This window comes from Amblyraja radiata, chromosome 6 (genome assembly GCF_010909765.2).
Source record: "Amblyraja radiata isolate CabotCenter1 chromosome 6, sAmbRad1.1.pri, whole genome shotgun sequence".
Classification (NCBI taxonomy): domain Eukaryota; kingdom Metazoa; phylum Chordata; class Chondrichthyes; order Rajiformes; family Rajidae; genus Amblyraja; species Amblyraja radiata.
This window is the reverse complement of record NC_045961.1, coordinates 97,485,106-97,510,751: the sequence shown is the minus strand read 5'-3', so window position 1 is coordinate 97,510,751 and position 25,646 is coordinate 97,485,106. Positions and strand designations below refer to the sequence as shown.

The window sequence follows — 25,646 nt, the reverse complement described above, 5'->3', positions numbered from 1 at the left end:
AGCCAATAAAATCATGAGAGACCCCTTCCACCCCTGCAACGGACTGTTCCAGCTGCTACGGTCAGGCAAACGCCTCCGTTGCCATGCTGTGAGAACGGAGAGGATGAGAAGGAGTTTCTTCCCAGAGGCCATTAGGACTGTAAACTCCTATCTCACGAGGGACTAACTTTACTGAACCACTCTACTGCTTTTTTTTTTAAATGTCTGTTTTTCCCTTTTTCCTTCTACCCACAATATTCAATATGAAAAAGAAAATGTGATTCTGTTACATTATGTTTGTAGGTTGTTTGTTTGTCTTTTTGTACAAAGTCCGCGAGCATTGCCACTTTTCATTTCACTGCACGTCTCGTATGTGTATGTGACGAATAAACTTGACTTGACTTGATCAGAAAAGTCAAGCTATCTTCCAAAGGTTGAGATCTAAGTTATACAATAATTGGAGGAAGAACCAGTACCTCTTTCGACATCAAACAGAGTCAGGTGATCCCCGATGCTTTCAATGAGAGATCCTCACCTGCTTTAAGCTCTGAATCAAGGTCTTTGCACATTGGATTTTATCAATCTGTCTGGTCCTGCTGAGCGTCTCCTTAATGATGTCCCCATAGTCGATGTAATACTATTGAGAAATAGACACACTTTTTGTGAGTGGTGTACACATCACTCTATCGCTTTATATGAAGGTAATTACAAATGAAAATCCACTATAGATACATAGAAAATAGGTGCAGGAGTAGGCCATTCGGCCCTTCGAGCCTGCACCGCCATTCAATATGATCATGGCTGATCATCCAACTCAGTATCCCGTACCTGCCTTCTCTCCATACCCCCGATCCCTTTAGCCACAAGGGCCACATCTAACTCCCTCTTAAATATAGCCAATGAACTGGCCTCAACTACCCTCTGTGGCAGAGAGTTCCAGAGATTCGCCACTCTGTGTGAAAAAGTTTCTTCTCATCTCGGTCCTAAAGGATTTCCCCCTTATCCTTAAGCTGTGACCCCTTGTCCTGGACTTCCCCAACATCGGGAACAATCTTCCTGCATCTAGCCTGTCCAACCCCATAAGAATTTTGTACGTTTCTATAAGATCCCCTCTCAATCTCCTAAATTCTAGCGAGTATAAGCCAAGTCTATCCAGTCCTTCTTCATATGAAAGTCCTGACATCCCAGGAATCAGTCTGGTGAACCTTCTCTGCACTCCCTCTATGGCTATAATGTCCTTCCTCAGATTTGGAGACCAAAACTGTACGCAATACTCCAGGTGTGGTCTCACCAAGACCCTGTACAACTGCAGTAGAACCTCCCTGCTCCTATACTCAAATCCTTTTGCTATGAAAGCTAACATACCATTCGCTTTCTTCACTGCCTGCTGCACCTGCATGCCTACTTTCAATGACTGGTGTACCATGACACCCAGGTCTCGCTGCATCTCCCCTTTTCCTAATCGGCCACCATTTAGATAATAGTCTGCTTTCCTGTTTTTGCCACCAAAGTGGATAACCTCACATTTATCCACATTATACTGCATCTGCCAAACATTTGCCCACTCACCCAGCCTATCCAAGTCACCTTGCAGTCTCCTAGCATCCTCCTCACAGCTAACACTGCCCCCCAGCTTAGTGTCATCCGCAAACTTGGAGATGTTGCCTTCAATTCCCTCATCCAGATCATTAATATAAATTGTAAATAGCTGGGGTCCCAGCACTGAGCCTTGCGGTACCCCACTAGTCACTGCCTGCCATTGTGAAAAGGACCCGTTTACTCCTACTCTTTGCTTCCTGTTTGCCAGCCAGTTCTCTATCCACATCAATACTGAACCCCCAATGCCGTGTGCTTTAAGTTTGTATACTAGAATTTGTATAGAATTCGGCCCCATCTCTCTTCACTGCAAGGTTGCACGTGAAAGAATTATGGACCATGAGAGAACTAGATCGGGTAGTCTCTTGTCCACAGTAGGGGATTCAAGAACCAGAGGACATAGGTTTACGGTGAGGGGGGAAAGATTTAATAGGAACCTGAGGCGTAACTTTTTCATGCAAAAGGTAGTAGGTGTACGGAACGAGCTGCTGGAGGAGGTAGGTGAGGCAGTGCAGCGTAGGTTCACGAGATTGATCCCTGGGATGGCGGGACTGTCATATGAGGAAAGATTGAAAAGATTAGGCTTGTATTCACTGGAGTTTAGAAGGATGAGGGGGATCTTATAGAAACATATCAAATTATAAAAGGACTGGACAAGCTAGATGCAGGAAAAATGTTCCCAATGTTGGGCGAGTCCAGAACCAGGGGCCACAGTCTTTAAATAAAGGGGAGGCCATTTAAGACAGAGGTGAGAAAAAACTTTTTCACCCAGAGAGTTGTGATTTTGTGGAATTCCCTGCCACAGAGGGCAGTGGAGGCCAAATCGATGGATTTAAGAGAGAGTTAGATAGAGGTCTAGGGGCTAGTGGTGTGAAGGGATATGGGGAGAAGGCAGGCACGGGTTATTGATTGGGGACGATCAGCCTCGAAGGGCCGAATGGCCTCCTCCTGCACCTATTTTCTATGTTTCTATGATCACAACGTTTAAGAAACATTCAGACAGGTACATGGATAGGACATGTTTAGGGGGATATGGGCCAAAGGCAAGTAGGTGGGACTAGTGTAGATGGGACATGTTGGCCGGTGTGGGCAAGTTGGGCCGAAGGACCTGTTTCCACAACGTATCACTCTATGACGACATCAGTTGGCCTCTGAGTGAATGGTTTCACCATGAAAGATTATCGGAGAATCAGCTAAATTGACTGTAAATTGGTTAACACGCCACAGATAAAAGAAATGCTACACCTGTCGCTTTACCTCCCGCCTTGACTCCATTCAAGGACCCAAGCAGTCTTTCCAGGTGAGGCAGAGGTTCACCTGCACCTCCTCCAACCTCATCTATTGCATCCGCTGCTCTAGGTGTCAGCTGATCTACATCGGTGAGACCAAGCGTAGGCTTGGCGATCGTTTCGCCCAACACTTCGCCCCACCCTCACATCAGTCTGAAGAAGGGTTTCAACCCAAAACGTTGCCTATTTCCTTCGCTCCATAGATGCTGCTGCACCCGCTGAGTTTCTCCAGCATTCTTGTCTACCACAGATAAAAGACATTCCAGTGGAGTGTGGAATCCTTTTCTGGAGATAGCCTTCAGGATCAAGGTAGATCTGAACAGAGGACATTGTATTTGGCATCTAACTACACTGGGCTCAAATGAGCTAGCCTAAAAATTTGTTTTTTACATCGGGTAAATGCACAGAGCCTTTTGCTCAGAGTTGTGGAATCGAGAACCAATAATAGACAATAGACAAAAGGTGCAGGAGTAGGCCATTCGGCCCTTCGAGCCAGCACCACCATTCAATGTGATCATGGCTGATCATCCCCAATCAGTACCCCGTTCCTGCCTTCTCCCCATATCCCCTGACTCCGCCATCTTTAAGAGCCCTATCTAGCTCTCACTTGAAAGTATCCAGAGAACCGGCCTCCACCGCCCTCTGAGGCAGAGAATTCCACAGACTCACCACTCTCTGTGAGAAAAAGTGTTTCCTCGTCTCCGTTCTAAATGGCTTACCCCTTATTCTTAACCAGAAGACATAGTTTTAAGGTGAGGGGGGGGGGGGGGAATTTAATAGGAACTAGACCAAGTGGGACCCGTTAGGTCCCTGTCACACGGGAGGCCTGGTCCCCCAACGCAACCCGTTCCCCAAAGTTTGGAATCGAGAACCAGAGGACATAGAGGGGGGAAAGACTTAATAGGAATGAGGGTAGCTTTTTTCACACAAAGGGTGGTGGGTATACGGAATGAGCTGCCGGAGGACGTAATTGAGGCAGGTATTATCATAACATTTAAGACATTTGGACAGGTACATGGATAGGATAGGTTTGGAGGGTTATGGGCCATGCGTTGGAAGGTAGGCTAGTGTAGATGGGGCATGTTGGTCGCCGTGGATAAGTTGGGCCGATGGGCCTGTTTTCACGCTGTAATACTCTGCATAGTGGGAGTGAAAGACATGGGATTCTAGTTTGATGTGGATTCCTCTCCAAGTCATACCATTCCATCCTGGAAATATATCACCACCCATTCATTGTCACTGGGTGTAAATCCTGGAACTCCCTCCCAAATATAACTTTCACCAGAAAGACTGCAGCAGTTCATGGCAGAAGCTCACCACAACCCACTGAAGTACAATAAGGGTTGGGCAATAAATATCAACCTTGCTAGTGTCACCCATGTCATATAAGTGAGTAAATATGCATTGGGAACTGATCCATCCTGACAACAACTAGAGAGCAGTCCTGAGCTACTATCTACCTCATTGGCGACCCTTTGACAATCTTTGATCGGACTTTAGAAACATAGAAAATAGGTGCAGGAGTAGGCCATTCGGCCCTTCGAGCCTGCACTGCCATTCAATATGATCATGGCTGATCATCCAACTGCCTTCTCTCCATACCCCCTGATCCCTTTAGCCACAAGGGCCACATCTAACTCCCTCTTAAATATAGCCAATGAACTGGCCTCAACTACCTTCTGTGGCAGAGAATTCCACAGATTCACCACTCTCTGTGTGAAAAATGTTTTCCTCATCTCGGTCCTAAAAGACTTCCCCCTTATCCTTAAACTGTGACCCCCCTTGTTCTGGACTTCCCCAACATCGGGAACAATCTTCCTGCATCTAGCCTGTCCAACCGCTTAAGAATGTTGTAAGTTTCTATAAGATTGGACTTTACTGGACTTTATCTAGCACTAAATGTTATCCACGTAATTCCCTTCATCGCGTATCTGTACACTGTGGACGGCTCGTTTTTAATCATGTATTGACTTTCCGCTGCCTGGTTAGCGCGCAACAAAAGCTTTTCACTGTACCTCGGTGAATGTGACAATACACTAAACTCAGACTCAAGTCTTTACCTTGATGTATTGTTTAAAGATATCAGCGGCGATGTCCATCTCCACCACACTGAACACGATCAGCTTACAGAAGGCCGCAAGCAGGTTCCTCCTGTTGTGTAATATTCCCACTTTGCATTCTTCATCTGTAATGAGGTAAAAAAGGGCACAAAGAGCGCCAATGGCTGAATGAGTTGAATAGACCACATTTGACGTTCGACAAGTCTCACGCACAAGCTTCCACGTCACTCTCTTGCTCCATATTGTATTATTCTCAACCACAACTCACTCCAGCACCCACACACAGTTTGCACCATCTATATAGAAGGCATTGCGCCAATTCACCAAGACTCAGGCGGCACTGTGGTGCAGCGGTAGAGTTGCTGCCTTCAACACCAGGTTCAATCCTGACCAAAGATCACAGCTCCGCTCTATGATCTTTGATCCTGACTACGGGCGCTGTCTGTACGGAGTTTGTACCTTCTCCCCGTGACCTGCGTGGGTTTTCTCCGAAATCGCCGGTTTCCTCCCACACTCCAAAGATGTGCAGGTTTGTAGGTTAATTGGCTTGCTAAAGTAGTAAACTGTCACTAGTGTGTGTAGGATAGTGTTAGATCGCTGGTCGGCACGGACTCGGTGGGCCGAAGGGCCTGTTTCCACACTGTATCGTTAAACTAAACCAAGACATAAGTTTAAAGTCAAGGGGGAAAGATTTGATAGGAACCTGAGGGGCAGCTTTTTCACACAGGGTGGTGGATATATATGGAACGAAGTGTCAGAGGAGATGTTGAGGCAGGGACTAGAACAACATTTAAAAGACATTTGGACGTAGATGGATAGGAAAGGTGTAGAAGGAGGTTGGTCAAACGTGGGCAAATGACATTAGCATTGATGGGAATATTGGTTAGCATAGATGAGTTGAGCAGTAGAGCCTGCTTCTGCGCTGTACGAGTCTCTAATTCCATGTGTTATTAATTCTCACCAACCTTGCCAATGGTGCCCATGTTAGGCCCATTACCATCATACCACAAAAGAAAATGAATCACTTTTATTTTTGCCGCTAGTCACCAGTGTTAGATCAACCACAATTTAGCATTCTACTGGCATAACAGTAAAGGGAAGTAAATCCGAGGTGTGGATGTACTAACCCCATACCTTCTGATTAAAGGGCCTGTCCCACGTGGGCGACCTAATCCGCGAGATCTGGCGAGTTTGTCCTCGACTCATACTCGCAGCATGGTCGACACGAGGTCCTAGGAGGTCTTTGTAACTCTCCTTCATGCTTGAGGGTAGTCTCCTTAGTCCCCACGTACTCGAGGCCTCAGCTAGGTCGCGGCGTATTTTTCAACATGTTAAATAATGCCCCCGCGAGTAAAAAAAGGTCGCCATGGAAAAAATCGATAGTTTTTTTACTCGTAGGTCTAGTCGTAGTAGGTTGTAGTAAGTCGGCATGTTAGTCATAGATAATCGAGGGTACTCGAAGGTAGTCGTAGATAGTCTTCATCATAGTCGGAGGGAGGTCGAAGGAGATCGAAGGAGGTTGTCTTCACTCCCCAATATTCGGTGTCCAATTTTCCCGAAGTTAGTCATAGCTAGTCATAGCTTGTCGAAGCTAGTCTTCAACATAGTCAAAGGAGATCTTCTACATAGTCGAAGGTCTTCAACATGACATTTTATCTCTCCTAAACTCTTCTAGGGGATTGAGATTGAGAGGGGATCTTATAGAAACTTACAAAATTCTTAAGGGGTTGGACAGGCTAGATGCAGGAAGATTGCTCCCGATGTTGGGGAAGTCCAGGACAAGGGGTCACAGCTTAAGGATAAGGGGGAAATCCTTTAAAACCGAGATGAGAAGAACTTTTTTCACACAGAGAGTGGTGAATCTGTGGAACTCCCTGCCACAGAGGGTAGTCAAGGCCAGTTCATTGGCTATATTTAAGAGGGAGTTAGATGTGGCCCTTGTGGCTAAGGGGATCAGAGGGTATGGAGAGAAGGCAGGTACGGGATACCGAGTTGGATGATCAGCCATGATCATATTGAATGGCGGTGCAGGCTCGAAGGGCCGAATGGCCTACTCCTGCACCTAATTTCTATGTTTCTATGTTTCTAAATTTGCCAATTAGGTCGCCCAAGTGGGACGGCCCTTTTCTATAGCACCTCATGTCATTTTCTGTTTTGAAGTCGGAATTCTGGCATCTTCCGTGGATGAGCCCTTGTTTGATGCTCCGGCTTTGCCTGGCTTACAGCTGAGGGGCCAGGGGTGAAGTGCATCCAGCCTTTCAGCTCAATGTAAGCACTGGACTCAGTGTCAAGCGCAGTGGGTGGACGAAGAGGTCGGCTTTAGTGACGAGGTGGGGAATCAGGAATTCACCCAGCCTGGAGTTTAGCTTAGTTTAGAGATGCAACGTAGAAACTGACCCTTCGGCCCACCGAGGCCATGCCTTCCAACGATCACCTGTACCCTAGTTCTATGCTACACACTAGGGCCAATTAACCTACAAACCGACATGTCTTGGGCGTGCAGGAGGAAACCGGAGCACCCAGAGAATGTGCGAACTCCACACAGATAGTATCATAGAAACATAGAAAATAGGTGCAGGAGTAGGCCATTCGGCCCTTCGAGCCTGCACCACCATTCAATATGATCATGGGTGATCATCCAACTCAGTATCCAGTACCTGCCTTCTCTCCATACCCGCTGATCCCTTTAGCCACAAGGGCTACATCTAACTCCCTCTTAAATATAGCCAATGAACTGGCCTCAACTACCCTCTGTGGCCGAGAATTCCAGAGATTCACCCCTCTCTGTGTGAAAAAAACAATTCTCATCTCGGTCCTAAAAGACTTCCCCCTTATCCTCAAACTGTGCCCCCTTGTTCTGGGCTTCCCCAACATCGGGAACAATCTTCCTGCATCTAGCCTGTCCAACCTCTTAAGAATTTTTAAGTTTCTATAATATCCCCCCTCAATCTTCTAAATTCTAGCGAGTACAAGCCGAGTCTATCCAGTCTTTCTTCATATGAAAGTCCTGACATCCCAGGAATCAGTCTGGCTAGTACCAGCAGCCAGGATCAAACCCTGAACTCCGGCACTGTAAGGCAGCAACTCTACCACTGTACTGCCCCTGTAGTTTCGTAAGGATCCACAGTTAAAAACAGTCAGACTGGGGGGAGGGGAGGTTGCCTTATTAAAATTGGACTGTGCCTGGGATTACTCAAAAATACCAAAGCAGGCAGCAATTTGTTAAATTACTGCCGTCCTAATTCTTATCCTTGATAAGGCCAGTCATTATGGAGATGCAGTTCTTCCAATGGACCATAGTATTTGGAGAAAGTACAAATCTCTCCCTCCTGTGGAGCTGCAGAATCAGGGCGGCACAGTTTCGCAGCTAGTAGACCTGCTGCCTCACAGCGCCACCGACTTTGGGTTGATCTTGACTTTGGGCGATGTCTGTGTGGAGTTTGCACGTGTGGATTTGTTCCGGGTTCCTCCCACATTGCAAGGCCAGGTGTAGGTTTGTTGGTTAATTTGGCTGTGTATAAAAACTACCCCTAATGTATAGGGAGTGGATGGGAAAGAGAAAGACGGATGATTGAACCAGCATGTACTTGGTGGACCGGAGGGCATGTTTCCATGCTGTATTTACAAACCAAACTAAATCGATTTAACCAAGCAATTTGCAGAGACGGGAATATAAGATGGGATCTGACTGCCATCTAGTGGGTGTCAAACATATTACAGAAAGCCATTTCTATTTTTTAATATAACATTTTTCAGACATTTTTAAATAACAATCATTTTTTTGCGTAAATGTTGTAAAGAGAATGTACAAGTCCAAAGCTGGATAATCTATTCCCTGCATGCCTGGGTGAAGGAAGCACAGACAACTCTCAATAACTTTAAGAGTTAAAGTACCACATTGGTAGAGTTGCTGCCACTGGGCCCATAGTAGTTGGAGAAAGTCTGTAGCCTCTTTTTGCCCTGGTATTATATTTAATTCTTCACATGTTTAAATTATAATGTGTTATTCTTAATTATTTACTGTATATCATGTTGTTACTTGCGAGCACAGCTACAAGGCAGATTCCTTTTATGTATGCATACTTGGCTAATAAAATGTATTCAATTCACAGAGTGATACAGTGTGGAAACAGGCCCTTCGGCCCAACTCGCCCACACCGGCCAACAATGTTCCAGCTACCCCCGTCCCACTTGCCTGCGCTTGGACCATAACCCTCCAAACATGTCCTATCCATGTACCTGTCCAACTGTTCCTTAAACGATGGGATAGTCCCAGCCTCAACTACCTCCTCTGGTAAAGATTCTGTACTCTTAAAATTTCACCTTAAATGTCCTCCATTTCTCTTGCCATAAAATAAAATGTCCCAGTTCACTCCTTTTAAATCCTTTCGCATCTCATCAAAGTTAGCCTTTCTCCAATCAAAAATCTCAACCCTAGGTCCAGTTCTGACCCTCTCCATAATTATATTGAAACTAATGGTATTGTGATCACTGGTCCTGAAGTGCTCCCCAACACATACCTCCGCCACCTGTCCCGTCTCATTTCCTAACAGGAGGTCCAGCACCGCCCTTCTCTAGTAAGTACCTCTATGTATTGCTGCAAAAATCTTTGAAAACACTTTGGGTTCTCTCAGAGTGTTTTACAGTGCACGCTGTTCAGGCCTTCAATAACCCGACTTGTTCAATGGACACACTACTGAACTATGAGCCGTTTCATTTTGTGTCTGCGCCCGTCAGAGTAAAGCCAGATACAGGGTACGGGTATAGCACAAAATTCCCTTCTACAGCCACGTTGCACGATTCTGAAGAGCACTTCCTGGGATCACAGTCTAATGCAGTAGATAAAGGCCACTCTCTCCAGCTAGCTGCTTCAAAGAGCTATTTCTCCAAAACCACTTGCCTTTGTTGACATTCTCATTGTCTTGAGGGATGAAGACATGGTCCATGACGAAGGCCACAAGCTCGGACTGCAAGGAAGCCTCTGGGACGTAGGCAAAGGGCTCAATGTTCTCGTGGCCACTGGACAGCACCTCGTGGCTAAAGACCAGCAGGAGGTCACAAAGGATCACAAAGGCCTGGCATTGAAAATACACACGTCGTTAGTCGAGATACACACGCACAGACCACAAGAATTCTTCCAGCAACACCGGCCATGCTAATTACATTTACTGAGCCAGAATCCAATGCCCACGGTGACACAGGATGGCCAATTTTGTGGTTTGCCCAGGAAATTCATAAGTTCATGAGTTCAGGAACAGAATTAGGCCATCAAATCGATTCCACCATTCAATCCTATCTGATCTATCTCTCCCTCTCAAGCCCATTCTCCCCATAGCCCCTGAGACCCATACTAATCAAGAATCTATCTATCTCTGCCCTAAAAATATCCATTGACTTGGCCTCCACAGCCTTCTGTGGCAATTAATTCCACAGATTCACCACCCTCTGATAAAAAAATTCCCCCTGCCTCCTTCCTAAAGGACCATCCTTTTATTCTGAGGCTATGACCTCTAGTCCTAGACTCTCCCACTAGTGGAAACATCCTCTCCACCTCCAGTCTGTCTAAGCCTTTCACTATTCGGTAAGTTTCAATCAGGGGTCCCCTCATCCTTCTAAACTCCAGCGAGTACTGGCCCAGCGCCGCCGTTCTAATTGTTAAAGTTCATCCCCAAACATTTCTGCACTGATATTATGAAAACTTATAGGGGGCAAGAAAGAAAATTATTATTTTATTTTTAATTTCCCATTTTACTTCTAGGTCGGCAGAGGAGCGGCAGGTGAAGGATTGAGTGCGGGGATTGGCTGAAGAATTTAATTTGCAAATCGGTAAGTTAGCTAATTAGTGAATTAGTCAATGTCTCAGCAATGTTTGCTCTCGGGGAGCTACCTATCGGGGAGCGGCTTTGTCGACGGAAGTGCCTTGTGAGAAAAGTGCGAGTCTCTGACTCGAGAGTCTTCGGCAAGGAGGCTGAGGGAGGAGGTTACGCTAAAAGTTGGAGAGGGAGAGACGCAGTGTAGACATGACAGGTAAGCTGATTCAGTGTGATGCTTGCAGGGTGTGGGAGGTCAGGGACACCGCTGGTGCCTCTGGCTGCTACAACTGTGGGAAGTGTGTCCAGGTTCAACTCCAGAGGGGCCGTGTTGGGGCACTGGAGAGTCAACGGGATGACCTCAGGAGCATCCGGGACAATGAGAGTTTCCTGGACAGGACCTACAGCGAGATTGTTACGCGGAAGATACTGGAAGAGAGAATGTGGGTGACGATGAGGAAGGGAAGGAAGCTTGGAGTACAGGAGACCCCGGGGGATGTACATCTCGAAAACAGGTTCACCCTCTTCGATGCTGTCGGGACGGAAGACTCTGCCAGTCTGAGTGGCGGGCAGGTCTGCGTGGCAGAACGTGACGCTGAAGCAAAGCCGAAGAGACAGACATCAGGCATGAGTCTAGAAGATTGAGGGCGGATCTTATAGAAACTTACAAAATTCTTAAGGGGTTGGACAGGCTAGATGCAGGAAGATTGTTCCCGATGTTGGGGAAGTCCAGAATAAGAGGTCACAGTTTAAGGATAAGGGGGAAATCTTTTAGGACCAAGATGAGAAAAACATTTTTCACACAGAGTGGTGAATCTGTGGAATTCTCTGCCACAGAAGTTAGTTGAGGCCAGTTCATTGGCTATATTTAAGAGGGAGTTAGATGTGGCCCTTGTGGCTAAAGGGATCAGGGTGCATGGAGAGAAGGCAGGGATGGGATACTGAGTTGGATGATCAGCCATGATCATATTGAATGGCGGTGCAGGCTCAAAGGGCCGAATGGCCTACTCCTGCACCTATTTTCTATGTTTCTATGTTTCCATCATAAGAGGTACAGACAGGGGTTTCTGCAGCAACAGGCGGGATTCAAGGATGGTGTGTTGCCTCCCTGTTGCCAGGATCCAGACCGATCGCAGAGCATCCTCAAGGTTGAACGTGAACAGCCGGAAGTGGTAGTGCATGTCGGCACAAATGACGTCGGGAAGAAGAGGAAAGAGATTCTGCAGTGTGACTTTACAGAGATCGGAAGAAGGCTGAAAAGCAGGACCTCCAGGGTGGTTATCTCCAGTTTGCTTCCAGTTCCTCGTGCTGGCGAGGGCAGGAACAGGGAGATGGGGGATCTGAATGTGTGGCTGAGGAACTGGTGCAGGGGGCAGGGATTTAGGTTCTTAGACCACTGGGATCTGTTTTGGGATAAGGGTGAATTGTACAAAAGGGACCGATTGCACCATAGCAGGCGGGGGACCAGCATTCTGGCAGGCAGGTTTGCCACTGCTACCCGGGTGGGTTTAAACTAAATAGTGTGGGGGGGGGGGAGACAAATTGGAAATACATGGATGGAGAAAAAAGGAAAGAGAGTATAAGAAAAGTTAAGAAAGACACCAGTATTAACGGGACAGAAAGCTCACAAAGGGATAGGAGAGTAAGGCCAAGTGAAATAGGGATCGATGTGAAAGGTGAGATGGGTAATGGATTAAAAGTATTATATATGAATGCGCAAAGTATAAGAAGTAAAGTGGATGAGCTTGAGGTTCAGTTAGAGATTGGTAGATATGACATTGTGGGGATTACAGAGACATGGCTACAGGAGGATCGGGGCTGGGAACAGAATATTCAGGGTTATACATCCTATAGAAAGGACAGGCAGGTGGGCAGAGGAGGGGGGGTAGCTCTGTTGGTGAGGGATAAGATTCAGTCCCTTGCAAGGGGTGACATAGGGAATGATGATGTAGAGTCACTGTGGGTAGAATTGAGGAATTGTAAAGGTAAGAAGACATTAATGGGAGTTATCTACAAGCCCCCAAACAGTAGCCTGGATATAGGGTGCAAGTTGCAGCAGGAGTTAAAATTGGCATGTAACAAAGGTAATGCCACTGTGGTTATGGGAGATTTCAATATGCAGGTACACTGGGCAAAATCAGGTTGGTTCTGGACCCCAAGAAAGAGAGTTTGTAGAATGCCTCCGAGATGGATTCTTAGAGCAGCTTGTTATGGAGCCGACCAAAGAGAAGGCAGTTCTGGATTTAGTGTTGTCCAATGAACCAGATTTAATAAGGGAACTCAAGGTAAAGGAACTGCTAGGAGGTAGCGGGCATAATATGATGTTTGAATCTGCAATTTGAGAGGGAGAAGGTTAAATCAGGAGTGTCAATGTTGCAATTGAACAAAGGGGACTATGAAGGCATGAGAGAGGAGCTGGCCCAGGTCGACTGTAATATAAAGCACTTTGGTCAACAAGAATTGTTTTTAAATGTGCTATAGAAATAAAATTGACTTGACTGGAAATGGATCCTAGCAGGAATGACAGTGGAACAGCAATGGCAGGAATTTCTGAGAATAATCCAGAAGAGGCAGGATCATTTCATTCCAAAGAGGAGGAAAGATTCTAAGGGAAGTAAGAGGCGACCGTGGCTGACAAGAGAAGTTAGGGATGGAAAAGGGGTATAACACAGCAAAGAGCAGCCTGAAGCCAGAGGATTGGGAAACTTTCAAAGGACAACAGAAGGTAGCAAAAAGGGCAATACGGGGTGAAAAGATGAAGTACGAGGGTAAGCTGGCCACGAATATAAAGAAGGATAATAAAAGCTTCATTAGGAATGTTAAGAGAAAAAGATTAGTAAAGACAAATGTGGGTCTCTTGAAGGCAGTAACAGGTGAAATTATTATGGGGAATAAGAAAATGGCAGAAGAGTTGAACAGGTGCTTTGGTTCTGTCTTCACTAAGGAAGACACAAACAATCTCCCAGATGTACTAGAGGACAGAGGATCCAGGGAGACAGAGGAACTGAAAGAAATTTGCATTAGGCGAGAAATAGTATTGGGTAGACTGATGGGACTGAAGGCTGATAAAGCCCCAGGGCCTGATGGTCTGCATCCCAGGGTACTCTAGGAAGTGGCTCTAGAAATCGTGGACGCGTTGGTGATCATTTTCCAATGTTCTATAGATTCAGGATCAGTTCCTGTGGATTGGAGGGTAGCTAATGTTATCACACTTTTCAAGAAAGGAGGGAGAGAGAAAACGAGGAATTGTAGACCAGTTAGCCTGACATCGGTGGTGGGGAAGATGCTGGAGTCAATTATTAAAGAAGTAATAACGGCGTATTTGGATAGCAGTCAGCATGGATTTATGAAGGGGAAATCCTGCTTCATTAATCTTCTGGAAGTTTTTGAGGATGTGACTAGTAAAATGGATGAAGGAGAGCCAGTGGATGTAGTGTATCTGGACTTTCAGAAAGCCTTTGATAAGGTTGGCAGACAGAAAACAAAGAGTGGGAATAAACTGGTCCCTGTCAGAATGGCAGGCAGTGGCGAGTGGAGTGCCGCATGGCTCAGTGCTGGGGCCGCAACTGTTCACAATATTTATTAATGATTCAGATGATGGGATTAAAAGTAACAAACTATTAAATTTGTAGATGACGTAAAACTGGGTGGCAGTGTGAACTGCGAGGAGGATGCTAGATGGTTGCAGGATGACTTGGACAGGTTGAGTGAGTGGGCAGATGCATGGCAGATGCAGTATATGCTTTACTAGAATGTTGCCTGGGTTTCAGCAACTAAGTTACAGAGAAAGGTTGAACAAGTTAGGTCTTTATTCTTTGGAGCGCAGAAGGTTAAGGGGACTTGATAGAGGTCTTTAAAATTATGAGAGGGATAGACAGAGTTGACGTGGATAAGCTTTTTCCATTGAGAGTAGAGAAGATTCAAACAAGAGGACATGATTTGAGAATTAAGGGACAAAAGTTTGGGGGTAACATGAGGGGGAACCTCTTTACTCAGAGAGTGGTAGCTGTGTGGAATGAGCTTCCAGTGGAAGTGGTGGAGGCAGGTTCGATTTTATCATTTTAAAATATATTGGATAGGTATATGGACGGGAAAGGAATGGAGGGTTATGGTCTGAGTGCAGGTAGATGGGACTAGGTGAGAGTAAGTGTTCGGCACGGACTAGAAGGGCCGAGGTGGCCTGTTTCCGTGCTGTAATTGTTATATGGTTATATAGCATAATGTAGATAAACGTGCGGTTATCTACTTTGGCAGCAAGAACAAGGACGCTGATTATTATTTCAATGGTGTCAGATTAGGAAAAACGGAAGCGCAACGAGACCTGGGTGTCCTTGTACCCCAGCCACTGAAAGTAAATATGCAGGTACAGCAGGCAGTGAAGAAAGCTAATGGCATTTGAGGAAGGACATTCTTGCTATTGAGAGAGTGCAGCGTATTTCACAAGGTTAATTCCCGGGATGGTGGGACTGTCATGTTGAAAGAATGGAGCGACTGGGCCTGTACACACTGGAATTTAGAAGGATGAGAGGGAATCTTATTGAAACATATAAGATTATTAAGGGATTATTAAGGGATTGGACACGGCAGAGGCAGGAAACATGTTCCCGATGTTGGGGGAGTCCAGAACCAGGGGCCACAGTTTAAGAAAAAGGGGTAGGCCATTTAGAACGGAGATGAGGAAAAACTTGTTCACCCAGAGAGTTGTGAATCTGTGGAATTCTTTGCCTCAAGGCAGTGGAGGCCAATTCTCTGGATACTTTCAAGAGAGAGTTAGATAGAGCTCTTAATGATAGCAGAGTCAAGGGATATGGGGAGAAGGCAGGAACGGGGTACTGATTGTGGATGATCAGCCATGATCACAGAGAATGGCTATGCTGGCTCAAAGGGCCGAATGGCCTACTCCTGCACCTATTGTCTATTGGCATGTTGGCCTTCATAACTGGAGGATTTGAGTATAGGAGTAAAGAAGTCCTTCTGCAGTTCTGCAAAGACTCAAAGGAGGACTTGTCACCCTTCATACAGCAGATCAAGAGGCAACTGCTTGGCTAAAGGACTTTGCATTCGCTAAATAAATAAATCTGCAGTTGTGTGCAGTTTTGGTCGCCTCATTTGAGGAAGGACATCTTGCTATTGAGGCAGTGCAGCGTTGGTTCATAAGGTTAATCCCCGGGATGGCGGGACTGTCATATGAGGAAAGGTTGGAAAGACTGGGCTTGTATTCACTGGAATTTAGGATGAGGGGGGGGGTCTTATAGAAACATATAAAATTATAAAAGGACTGGACAAGTTCGATGCAGGAAAAATGTTCCCAACGTTGGGGGAGTCCAGAACCAGGGGCCACAGTCTAAGAATAAAGGGGTGGCCATTTAAAACTGCGATGAGAAAAAACGTTTTTCACCCAGAGAGTTGTGAATTTGTGGAATTCTCTGTCACATAGGGCAGTGGAGGCCAATTCACTGGATGGATTTAAAAGAGACAAGACAAGAGACATTTATTGTCACATGCACCAATTGGGACAGTGAAATTTGTGGATGCAATGAATAGAGCTCTAGGGGCTAGCGGAATCAGGGGATATGGGGAGAAGGCAGGCACGGGTTACTGATTGTGGATGATCAGCCGTGATCACAATGAATGGCGGTGCTGGCTCGAAGGGCTGAATGACCTCCTCCTGCACCTATTTTCTATGTTTCTATGTTTATTTGAAAATTGGTTCAATATGAAAAATGGATGCAGGGGAAAGGAAGGGGGGGGGAAAAAGGTGATGAAACCTACAGGAACAAGTGCAACAGAGTTGGTAAGTTCACCAAACTGTTTAATTCCTCACAAGGTTTTCTTTAATTCCATGGGCAGGTATAGCATAGAAGCAATGGGCCAAATGGCCTCCAATTTTGGAAATTATCTATGATTCCATGGAATTTGTAGAGCCCGAGTCCTGGAACCAATTGAATATTTTCAAAGAGCTAATACAGGTATACTGGACTGAATGGCCTCATTCTCTGCTGTAGGCAGAAAAGGATTGAAGGTATGAGACGTTGGTCCCGAATTTAAACAGGATTGAACCCAAAGTTCATCAATTCCTCAACCTTTTCTGAAGAAGCCTTGGACTAACTCCCAAAAGACTCAGGAACTAAACAATGTCTTGCATCAGTCAAGTTTACTATCTACACCCGATATGTCACCCATCAACTGCGGAGTTACTCCAGCACTTTTTGTCTATCTTCTGTATAAACCTGTATCTGCAGTTCCTTTCCACACATTTTGTCTGCTCCACTGCAAAATCTCCTCCACGTTTGCCTACTTTGGAGAAGTTCTCCTCCTCCCTCCAACAGGAGTTCTGTGATACCCTCTCTCACTGCTCCAGTTCATTGCCCCCTACTTTTCCAGAAGGGTGCTGACCCGAAACGTCACCCATCTTTCTTCCCCAGAGATGCTGCCTGATCCGCTGAGTTACTCCAGCGCTTTGTGTCTAACAATGATTGGATTCCTATAGATGACTATCGAGACATTTCTAATGGATGATAGTACATCCTCTTATGAGACTAGCACACGAGGAGTCACCACACTCTGACGCCATCTCATGATTTGGCGTCAGTGGTTCAAGTAGGCTACGGTAATGACTGATGGCTATCGGCATTGCTGGTAAGCATTACTGAGTGGGTCGTGCTTAAGGGCAATGGGATTCGGCAATGGTTAGTAGATGATGGTTAGTGGTTATCGGGTACTGGTTAGTGGTTAATCATGGGCGATAATGACTGAGCAAGCACGAGTGGGGTATGGTTAGTGTGAGATGGGAGTGGGCTTTCGACGATGGTTAATGGGTAATGGTTGGTACCAACGTGGTACGTGATGGTACCAACGGTTGGTGGAAGGTGGTCAGTCGAAGGTGGAAGATGGTTGGCGGAGGGGAGATGTTGAGAGGTGGTTTAGTGGGCGATGGAAGGAAATGCTTAGGAGATTACCATCGATGGGCGAATACTTTTTTACAAAAACGATGTATTCAATTATTTACAATAATAATATTTACAAAACAATGCCAACACGCCCACCACCAAATATAAAAATCACCAAATAATCTTGATGGTAAAGATTAAATAACCATATTATAATCTTGATCCAGGATACAACGGTCCCGAAAATCCCCCCATGGTGCCCGCGGACACCGCATGTTCCTTTTTAGGGACACCACCGGCACGGACGTAACCCCGGGAAAGGGGCAGGCAGCCGGCTCGGGTAGAGCCCACTTCTGCCTGGTGCCGTGGCCCACCAATGGCCAGCTTGGCCAGGCCCAGGAGCAACCAGCAACCCAACCAGGACTTCCTCTGCTCCACACACTCCCTTAGGCACTGGATGCCCAAAGATCAGGATGGTGGGACTGAAATGGAGCCAGAAAGCAAGGAGCAGCCCCTTCAGATCATTGGTGAGCAGTGAATGATGAATGAGCAATAGATGATGGTTGGCGCCACTGTTTGTGGGGTGGTGAATATTGGTCGATCTTCTTCCCCATGATCTCTCTTTGGGAGGGGGGGGGGGGGGGGGAGGGGAGGGGGGGGAAATCAGTCGGCGTTGGTGTGATAACACTTGTGTGAAGTACCAGGGGCTCCAGTCCAAAGTGCTACAGAAACTAACTCTGCTGTAGTCCATACTGACCTGCTCTCTGACCACGTTGCTGACATTGGTCAGGTACCGTCTGCAAATGTAACAGAATCCCCTCATCTGCTTCCCCACCAGCACTTGCATGCTCTGAGCAAGAACAAAGAGAGGTTTTAGACTCCAAAGGCAAAGGTTAGTTAGTCAGAGAGTCATAGAAACAGACCCTTCAGTTCAACGTCCATGTCAACCAGGATGCCCCAACTAAACTGGTCCCATTTGCCTGCATTTGGTTCATAACCATTGAGAATTAAGGGACAGAGGTTTAGGGGTAACATGAGGGGGAACTTCTTTACTCAGAGAGTGGTAGCTGTGTGGAATGAGCTTCCAGTGGAAGTGGTGGAGGCAGGTTCGATTTTATCTTTTAAAAATAAATTGGATAGGTATATGGACGGGAAAGGAATGGAGGGTTATGGTCTGAGTGCAGGTAGATGGGACTAGGTGAGAGTAAGTGTTCGGCACGGACTAGAAGGGCCGAGATGGCCTGTTTCCGTGCTGTAATTGTTATATGGTTATATGGTTAAACCTTTCCTTAGTGGTATTGCCGAGTTTTCTTAATCAGTGAAGCCAAGAGTGTTTGAACCTACCATAATAATCTATATCTATGTGTTACGTACAGAGCATCAATGGCATCCCTCATAGGAGACTCTCGAACTACTAACTTTGATCAGACTTTACTGGCTACAGTACATCTTGCACTAAACATTATCCACTTTATCATGTATCTATACACCGTGGATAGCTCGACTGTAATCATGTATTGTCTTTCCTCTAACTGGTTAGCACGCAGCACAAGCTTTTCACTGCACCTCGGTACATGTGACAATAAAATAAAATAATTGTTATCTTGTTCAGCAGGCAAGGAATACTGGAGTAAATGGTCTGTGAACGTCCACTATGATGTTGAAGAAGTATAGGCAAGGAGAGTGATTACACCTCAACAAAGGGAGTGAATTTCCAATAATGGTATCACCAATATTGATTGATCGCAGGAATCAGGAACGACTTTGAGAAGCCACTGGTTGCTATTAAACCACTCCATCACGGGAAGTGAAATTACCCCAAAAGTTGTAAACCTGGATCAGCACTTCCTTGTGTAAGAAGGAACGGCAGATGTTGGTTTACAACAATGATAGACACAAGATGCTGAAGCAACTCAGCGGGTCAGGCAGCATCTCTGGAGAAATGGATTAAGACTTCCAGTCTGAAGAAGGGTTCCCACCCGAAACGTCGCCTATTCCTTTCTCCAGAGATGCTGCCTGACTCGCTCAGTTAGTCCAGCACTCTGTGTCTGTCTGCAGTTCCTTTTTTCTCCATGTTACCCCCCAAATATAACATCCTCTCATCTTCACAAGACAATGAAGGAAAACGGGACACATAGTGCTGGAGTAACTCAGCGAGTCTGGCACCATTTCAGGAAAACATGAATAGGTGAGGTTTTGGGTCAAATCCGAAGAAGGGTCCTGACCCGAAACGTCACCTATCCATATTGTCCAGAGATGCTGCCTGATCCGCTGAGTTACTCCAGCAATTTTAATCTTTTTGTTGTAAACCAGCATCTGCAGTTGCATGTTTCTACAGGGAAATTGGGAAGTGAGCCCAAAGAACAGGTTCAATTTTAACACAGGAGATTGGTACAAATGTGCTGGAGGTTTTCTTTGATTCCATGGACAGGTGGAGCATAGAAGCAATGGGCCAAATGGCCTCCAATTTTGGAAATCATCTATGAATCCATGGAATTTGTGGAGCCTGAGTCATGGAACCAATTGAACACTTTCAAAGAGCTAATACAGGTATACTGGACTGAACGGCCTCATTCTCTGCTGTGGGCAGAAAAGGATTGAAGTTATGAGATGTTGGTCCTGAATTTAAACAGGATAATAATTCTGGGAGAATTCAGGAAACAATGAGGCTTTATAAGGCACTTGTCATTCGGCAATTGAAGTATTGCGTGCAGTATTGGGCCCCGTATCTGAGAAAAGATGCGCTGGCATTGAAGAGAGTCAAGAGGTGGTTTACGAGAATGATCTCAGGAACGAGTGGGTTAACAAATGATCATCGTTTGAAGGCACTGGGCCTGGTCTCACTGGAGTTTAGAAGGATGAGAGGAGGGACCTCTTTGAAACTTAACAAATAGTGAAAGGCCTGGATAGAGTGAATGTGGAGAGGATGTTTCCACTGGTGGGAGAGTCTAGAACCAGAGTCCATAGCCATAGCATAAAAGGACGTACCTTTGGAAAGGAAGGTACACAAAAATGCTGGAGAAACTCAGCGGGTGCAGCAGCATCTATGGAGGGAAGGAAATGGGCAACGTTTCGGGCCGAAACCCTTCTTCAGAAAGGAGATGGCCCACCCTCACCCTCTGAGTCAGAGGGTGGTGAATCTTGGAATTCATTGCCGCAGGCAGCTGTGGGGGCCAAGTCAATGGATATATTTAAGGCGGGGATCGACAGATTCTTGATCAGTACGGGTGTCAGGGGTTATAATGGATGGGATTTATATGGATGGGATTTATATAGCGCCTTTCTAATACTCAAGGCACTTTACATCGCATTATTCATTCACTCCTCAGTCACACTCGGTGGTGGTAAGCTACTTCTGTAGCCACAGCTGCCCTGGGGCAGACTGACGGAAGCGTGGCTGCCAATCTGCGCCTACGGCCCCTCCGACCACCACCAATCACTCACACACATTCACACACAGGCAAAGGTGGGTGAAGTGTCTTGCCCAAGGACACAACGACAGTATGCACTCCAAGCGGGATTCGAACCGGCTACCTTCCGGTTGCCAGCCGAACACTTAGCCCATTGTGCCATCTGTCGTCCCAAGGGGAGAAGGCAGGAGAATGAGGTTGAGAGAGAAAGATAGATCAGCCATGATTGAATGGCGGAGTAGATTTGATGGGCGGAGTAGACTAGATGGGCTGAATAGCCTAATTCTGCTCCCATAACTTAAGAATGGCAGGAAGCCCATATACTGTACCTGAGGGGAAATGCCTTCAGATACTTTGGAGAGTTGCCACATGATGTCAAAGTAGCTGCACTTTATGGCTTGAATAATGATCTGCAAATAAGAAATAATAACATTTGTAAACTTTGTATCAAGTGTTATAGATAATCAGGGCTTTGTCATGGGTGTTCATTCGCTGTACAGGGGTGGGAGATTGCAACCTTCACGTGGTCCACCCAGTTTCGTCTAATGCAACCAACCCGACGTGCACAAACAAATAGATCAAATAGAACAAGTTGACCTGCAACTTTAGGCTGTGCGCGCCATACACAAGAAGATTTGCTGTACGGCAAGAAAAGGCACATATAGTCATAGTCATACAGCGTGGAAACATGCCCAACTTGCCCACACCAACATGTCCCATCTCCAATAGTCCCACCTGCCTGTGCTTGGCCCATATCCCTCTAAACCTGTAGTATCCACGTATCTGTCTTATTCTATCTTAAATGTTACAATTGTCCACGCCTCAACTATCTCTGGCAGCTCGTTCCATACACCCACCACCTTTTTTGTGAAAAAAGTTACCTCTCAGATTCCTATAAGTTCGTTCCCCCTTCACCTCAAACCTTGTCCTATGTTCAGAAAACTAGTTCAGTACCGAGTTGGTCATTGAGATGTGATCAGGCTGCCGTGATCTGGAAAACGCATTGCAATATGGTGGTGGAGGAAACTGGTTCATCACTGGGACACTATCCTAACCACCTGATCTATCCAAACTCAATCCTACATCTATATAATTAAAAGTCTAAACTTGACCACTTCCTGTTTGCACTGTATATTGATGTTAGAGAAAATGCGACCACTTATGGCTGTGGTTTTTGGCCACCTTACTCAGAGTCCCCCTCCAGCTGTCAGGGCCAGAGGATTTTTCCCATCGATGAAAAATAAAAGACTTATTAATGTTTAAAAAATGTTGAGATTCTCTCTCCCGTCAATCACGCCATGAAGGCCACGCCACTTCTGGTGGGAGGAGGAGCTATAAAACTCGGAAGTGTGGGCGTGGCTCCGTCTCTGCAAGATGGGGGAGTGAGAGCGTCACGACTCTCAGTCTGAGCTGGAAACCTACAGAAGTGAGAATACTGACCTGTGAGTGCCCTTAATGTGTTTTTAAACTGTGCCTTTTGCAACTGTGTGGCTATTGGAATGTGTGCCTATTGCAGCTGTGTGCCTTTTGCAACTGTAAAAACAATGAAAATGTCTAAAATTGATTGTCCACCCCCTCCCCCTTCTCCCTCACAGTCTCTCACCTGTTTCCGGCAGAATTTCTAGCAGTTTCTGAGCTGCCAGCCTGCCAGGCTTGAGTTACTGAGCTGCCAGGCCTGCGTGACTGAGCTGCCAGCACAAGTATCCATTCGGCCCACAATGTCCATACTAGCCCTCTGGAAACCAGTTCCTTCGGCCCACAACACCCATGCTAGCACTCCAGAAAGCCCCCCCCCCCCCCCCCACACTGGCCAGCAATCTTGGAATTGGTGGAGAGGTGGAATATTGTGTTGGGGGGCCAGCCCACCTGTGTGAAGCTGGGACCCAACGGGTCCCACTTAGTCTAGTCATTTTATAAATCTCTATAAACAGTACAGTTTTGGTCTCCAAATCTGAGGAAGGACATTATTGCCATACAGGGAGTGCAGAGAAGGTTCACCAGACTGATTCCTGGGATGTCAGGACTGTCTTATGAAGAAAGACTGGATAGACTTGGTTTATACTCTCTAGAATTTAGGAGATTGAGAGGGGATCTTATAGAAATTTACAAAATTCTTAAGGGGTTGGACAGGCTAGATGCAGGAAGATTGCTCCCGATGTTGGGGAAGTCCAGGACAAGGGGTCACAGCTTAAGGATAAGGGGGAAATCCTTTAAAACCGAGATGAGAAGAACTTTTTTCACACAGAGAGTGGTGAATCTCTGGAACTCCCTGCCACAGAGGGTAGTCGAGGCCAGTTCATTGGCTATATTTAAGAGGGAGTTAGATGTGGCCCTTGTGGCTAAGGGGATCAGAGAGTATGGAGAGAAGGCAGGTACGGGATACTGAGTTGGATGATCAGCCAAGATCATATTGAATGGCGGTGCAGGCTCGAAGGGCCGAATGGCCTACTCCTGCACCTAATTTCTATGTTTCTATGTTTCTATAAGGTCACCCCTCAGTCACCTGAATGCCAGTGAGACCAATCTGCCCTATCCAATCTCTCCTTGTACCTAAACCCTCCATTTCAGGCAACAAGGACCCGAAACGTCGCATATTCATTCGCTCCGTAGATGCTGCCTCACCCGCTGAGTTTCTCCAGCTTTTTTGTCTACCTTCGATTTTTCCAGCATCTGCAGTTCTTTCTTAAACATCCCGATATATTTATTCTGCCTTCCTGCTGGTGGAACCACATCCTTTCCTATTTTGTGCTGACCAGTCTGAAGAACGGTCCCTACCCGAAACGCCACCCATCCATGTTCTCCAGAGATGCTGTCTGACCCGCTGAGTCACTCCAGCACTTTCTGTCTTTTTCTGTGTTATCCCACTTTCGCACCCGCTGCCAACAAATTAGGGACAGTTTACAGAGGCCAACTAACCTACAAACTCCCCCCGCAACTCTCATTGGATATTAATTTCGAGCTGAAATGGGTTCACATTGGTGCGTAGAATTGTTGAGAAAAGTTAGATGGACACAAAATGCTGGAGTAACTCAGCGGGTCAGGCAGCATCTCTGGAGAAAATGCATAGGTGAAATTTCTGGTCAAGACCCCTCCTTCACACTGAGAAATGTTTAAAGGCACATAGAAACATAGACATAGAAAATAGGTGCAGGAGTAGGCCATTCGGCCCTTCGAGCCTGCATCGCCATTCAATATAATCATGGCTGATCGTCCAACTCAGTATCCCATCCCTGCCTTCTCTCCATACCCCCTGATCCCTTTAGCCACAAGGGCCACATCTAACTCCCTCTTAAATATAGCCAATGAACTGGCCTCAACTACCTTCTGTGGCAGAGAATTCCACAGATTCACCACTCTCTGTGTGAAAAATGAATTTCTCATCTCGGTCCTAAAAGACTTCCCTCTTATCCTTAAACTGTGACCCCTTGTTCTGGACTTCCCCAACATCGGGAACAATCTTCCTGCATCTAGCCTGTTCAACCCCTTAAGAATTTTGTAAGTTTCTATAAGATCTATAAGGCGAAACCACTTCGAAAATCAAAGACAGACACAAATCTATAAGATAAGAAGGAATGTCTGCAGGTTAATAGATCAGCCGTGATTGAATGGCGGAGTAGACTTGATGGGCCGAATGGCCTTATTCTGCTCCTGGAACATGAACCTATGAACCATTACAAGTTATTGTCTGAAGATAGACACAAAAAGCTGGAGTAACTCAGCGGGACAGGCAGCATCTCAGGAGTTATTGTTCGTTCATAGAAGAGATCTGTATATTCTATGAGGGGCGATGATTCAAACAGGCGGGGGGGGACTCACCGGCTCGGTGACATTGCCATCCTCCAACCCGCTCTTCAGCAGCTTACAGGTGCTATTCAGCAGGTTCCATCGAGTTATATCATGAGCACTGCAACAGACAGGAACAGAAGCGAGAGAATTCGGGTCAGGAAGGCGAAACCACAAAGACAGACACAAAATGCTGGAGTAACTCAGCGGGACAGGCAGCATCTCTGGAGAGAAGGAATGGACGACGTTTCGGATCGAGACCCTTCTTCAGACTGAGAGTCAGGGGAGAGGAAAACAAAAAACAAGGATACGGCCAACACTAGAGGGCATGGCCACAAGGTGAGAGGGGGAAAGTTTAACGGAGATGAGCGGGGCAAGTTTTTATGAACGGGTGCCTGGAACGCACTGCTAGGGGTGGTGGTGGAGGTAGATGTGGAAGTGCGAGGAACAGAGGGATATGGATCATGTACAGGCATATGAGATCAGAATCAAGCACAGATAACCAGTCAGTGGAAAGACTCTACATTACAAATGAGCCATCCCCACAATGTACAGGTACATGATAAAGGGAATAACGTTTGGTGCAAGATAAAGTCCAGTAAAGTCTGATTCCGAAGGGCCAGTTCCAGTGCTGTACTGGTTAATGTTCTATGTGCTATGTTTTTAAGAACTGCAGTTGCTAGACATATAAATTAAATTAAAAACAAAAAATGTGGGACATATTCAGAAGGTTGGCCGATTAGGAAAAGGGGAGATGCAACGAGACCTGGGTGTCATGGTACACCAGTCATTGAAAGTAGGCATGCAGGTGCAGCAGGCAGTGAAGAAA

General features: G+C 46.2%; 1 protein-coding gene across 1 annotated transcript in view; it reads right to left on the bottom strand.

Moving 5' to 3' along the window:
• LOC116974627 (cohesin subunit SA-2-like) overlaps positions 1-25,646 on the bottom strand; it is a 117,280-nt gene that overhangs the window by 17,058 nt on the left and 74,576 nt on the right. Inside the window, exons 22-27 of the mRNA XM_033023305.1 lie at positions 24,851-24,938; positions 21,364-21,444; positions 18,382-18,474; positions 9,825-9,999; positions 4,925-5,049; positions 515-616 (exon numbers count right to left, since the gene is read on the bottom strand). Of these exons, the coding sequence (XP_032879196.1) occupies positions 515-616; positions 4,925-5,049; positions 9,825-9,999; positions 18,382-18,474; positions 21,364-21,444; positions 24,851-24,938 (664 nt within the window). The remainder of the gene's footprint in view (positions 1-514; positions 617-4,924; positions 5,050-9,824; positions 10,000-18,381; positions 18,475-21,363; positions 21,445-24,850; positions 24,939-25,646) is intronic.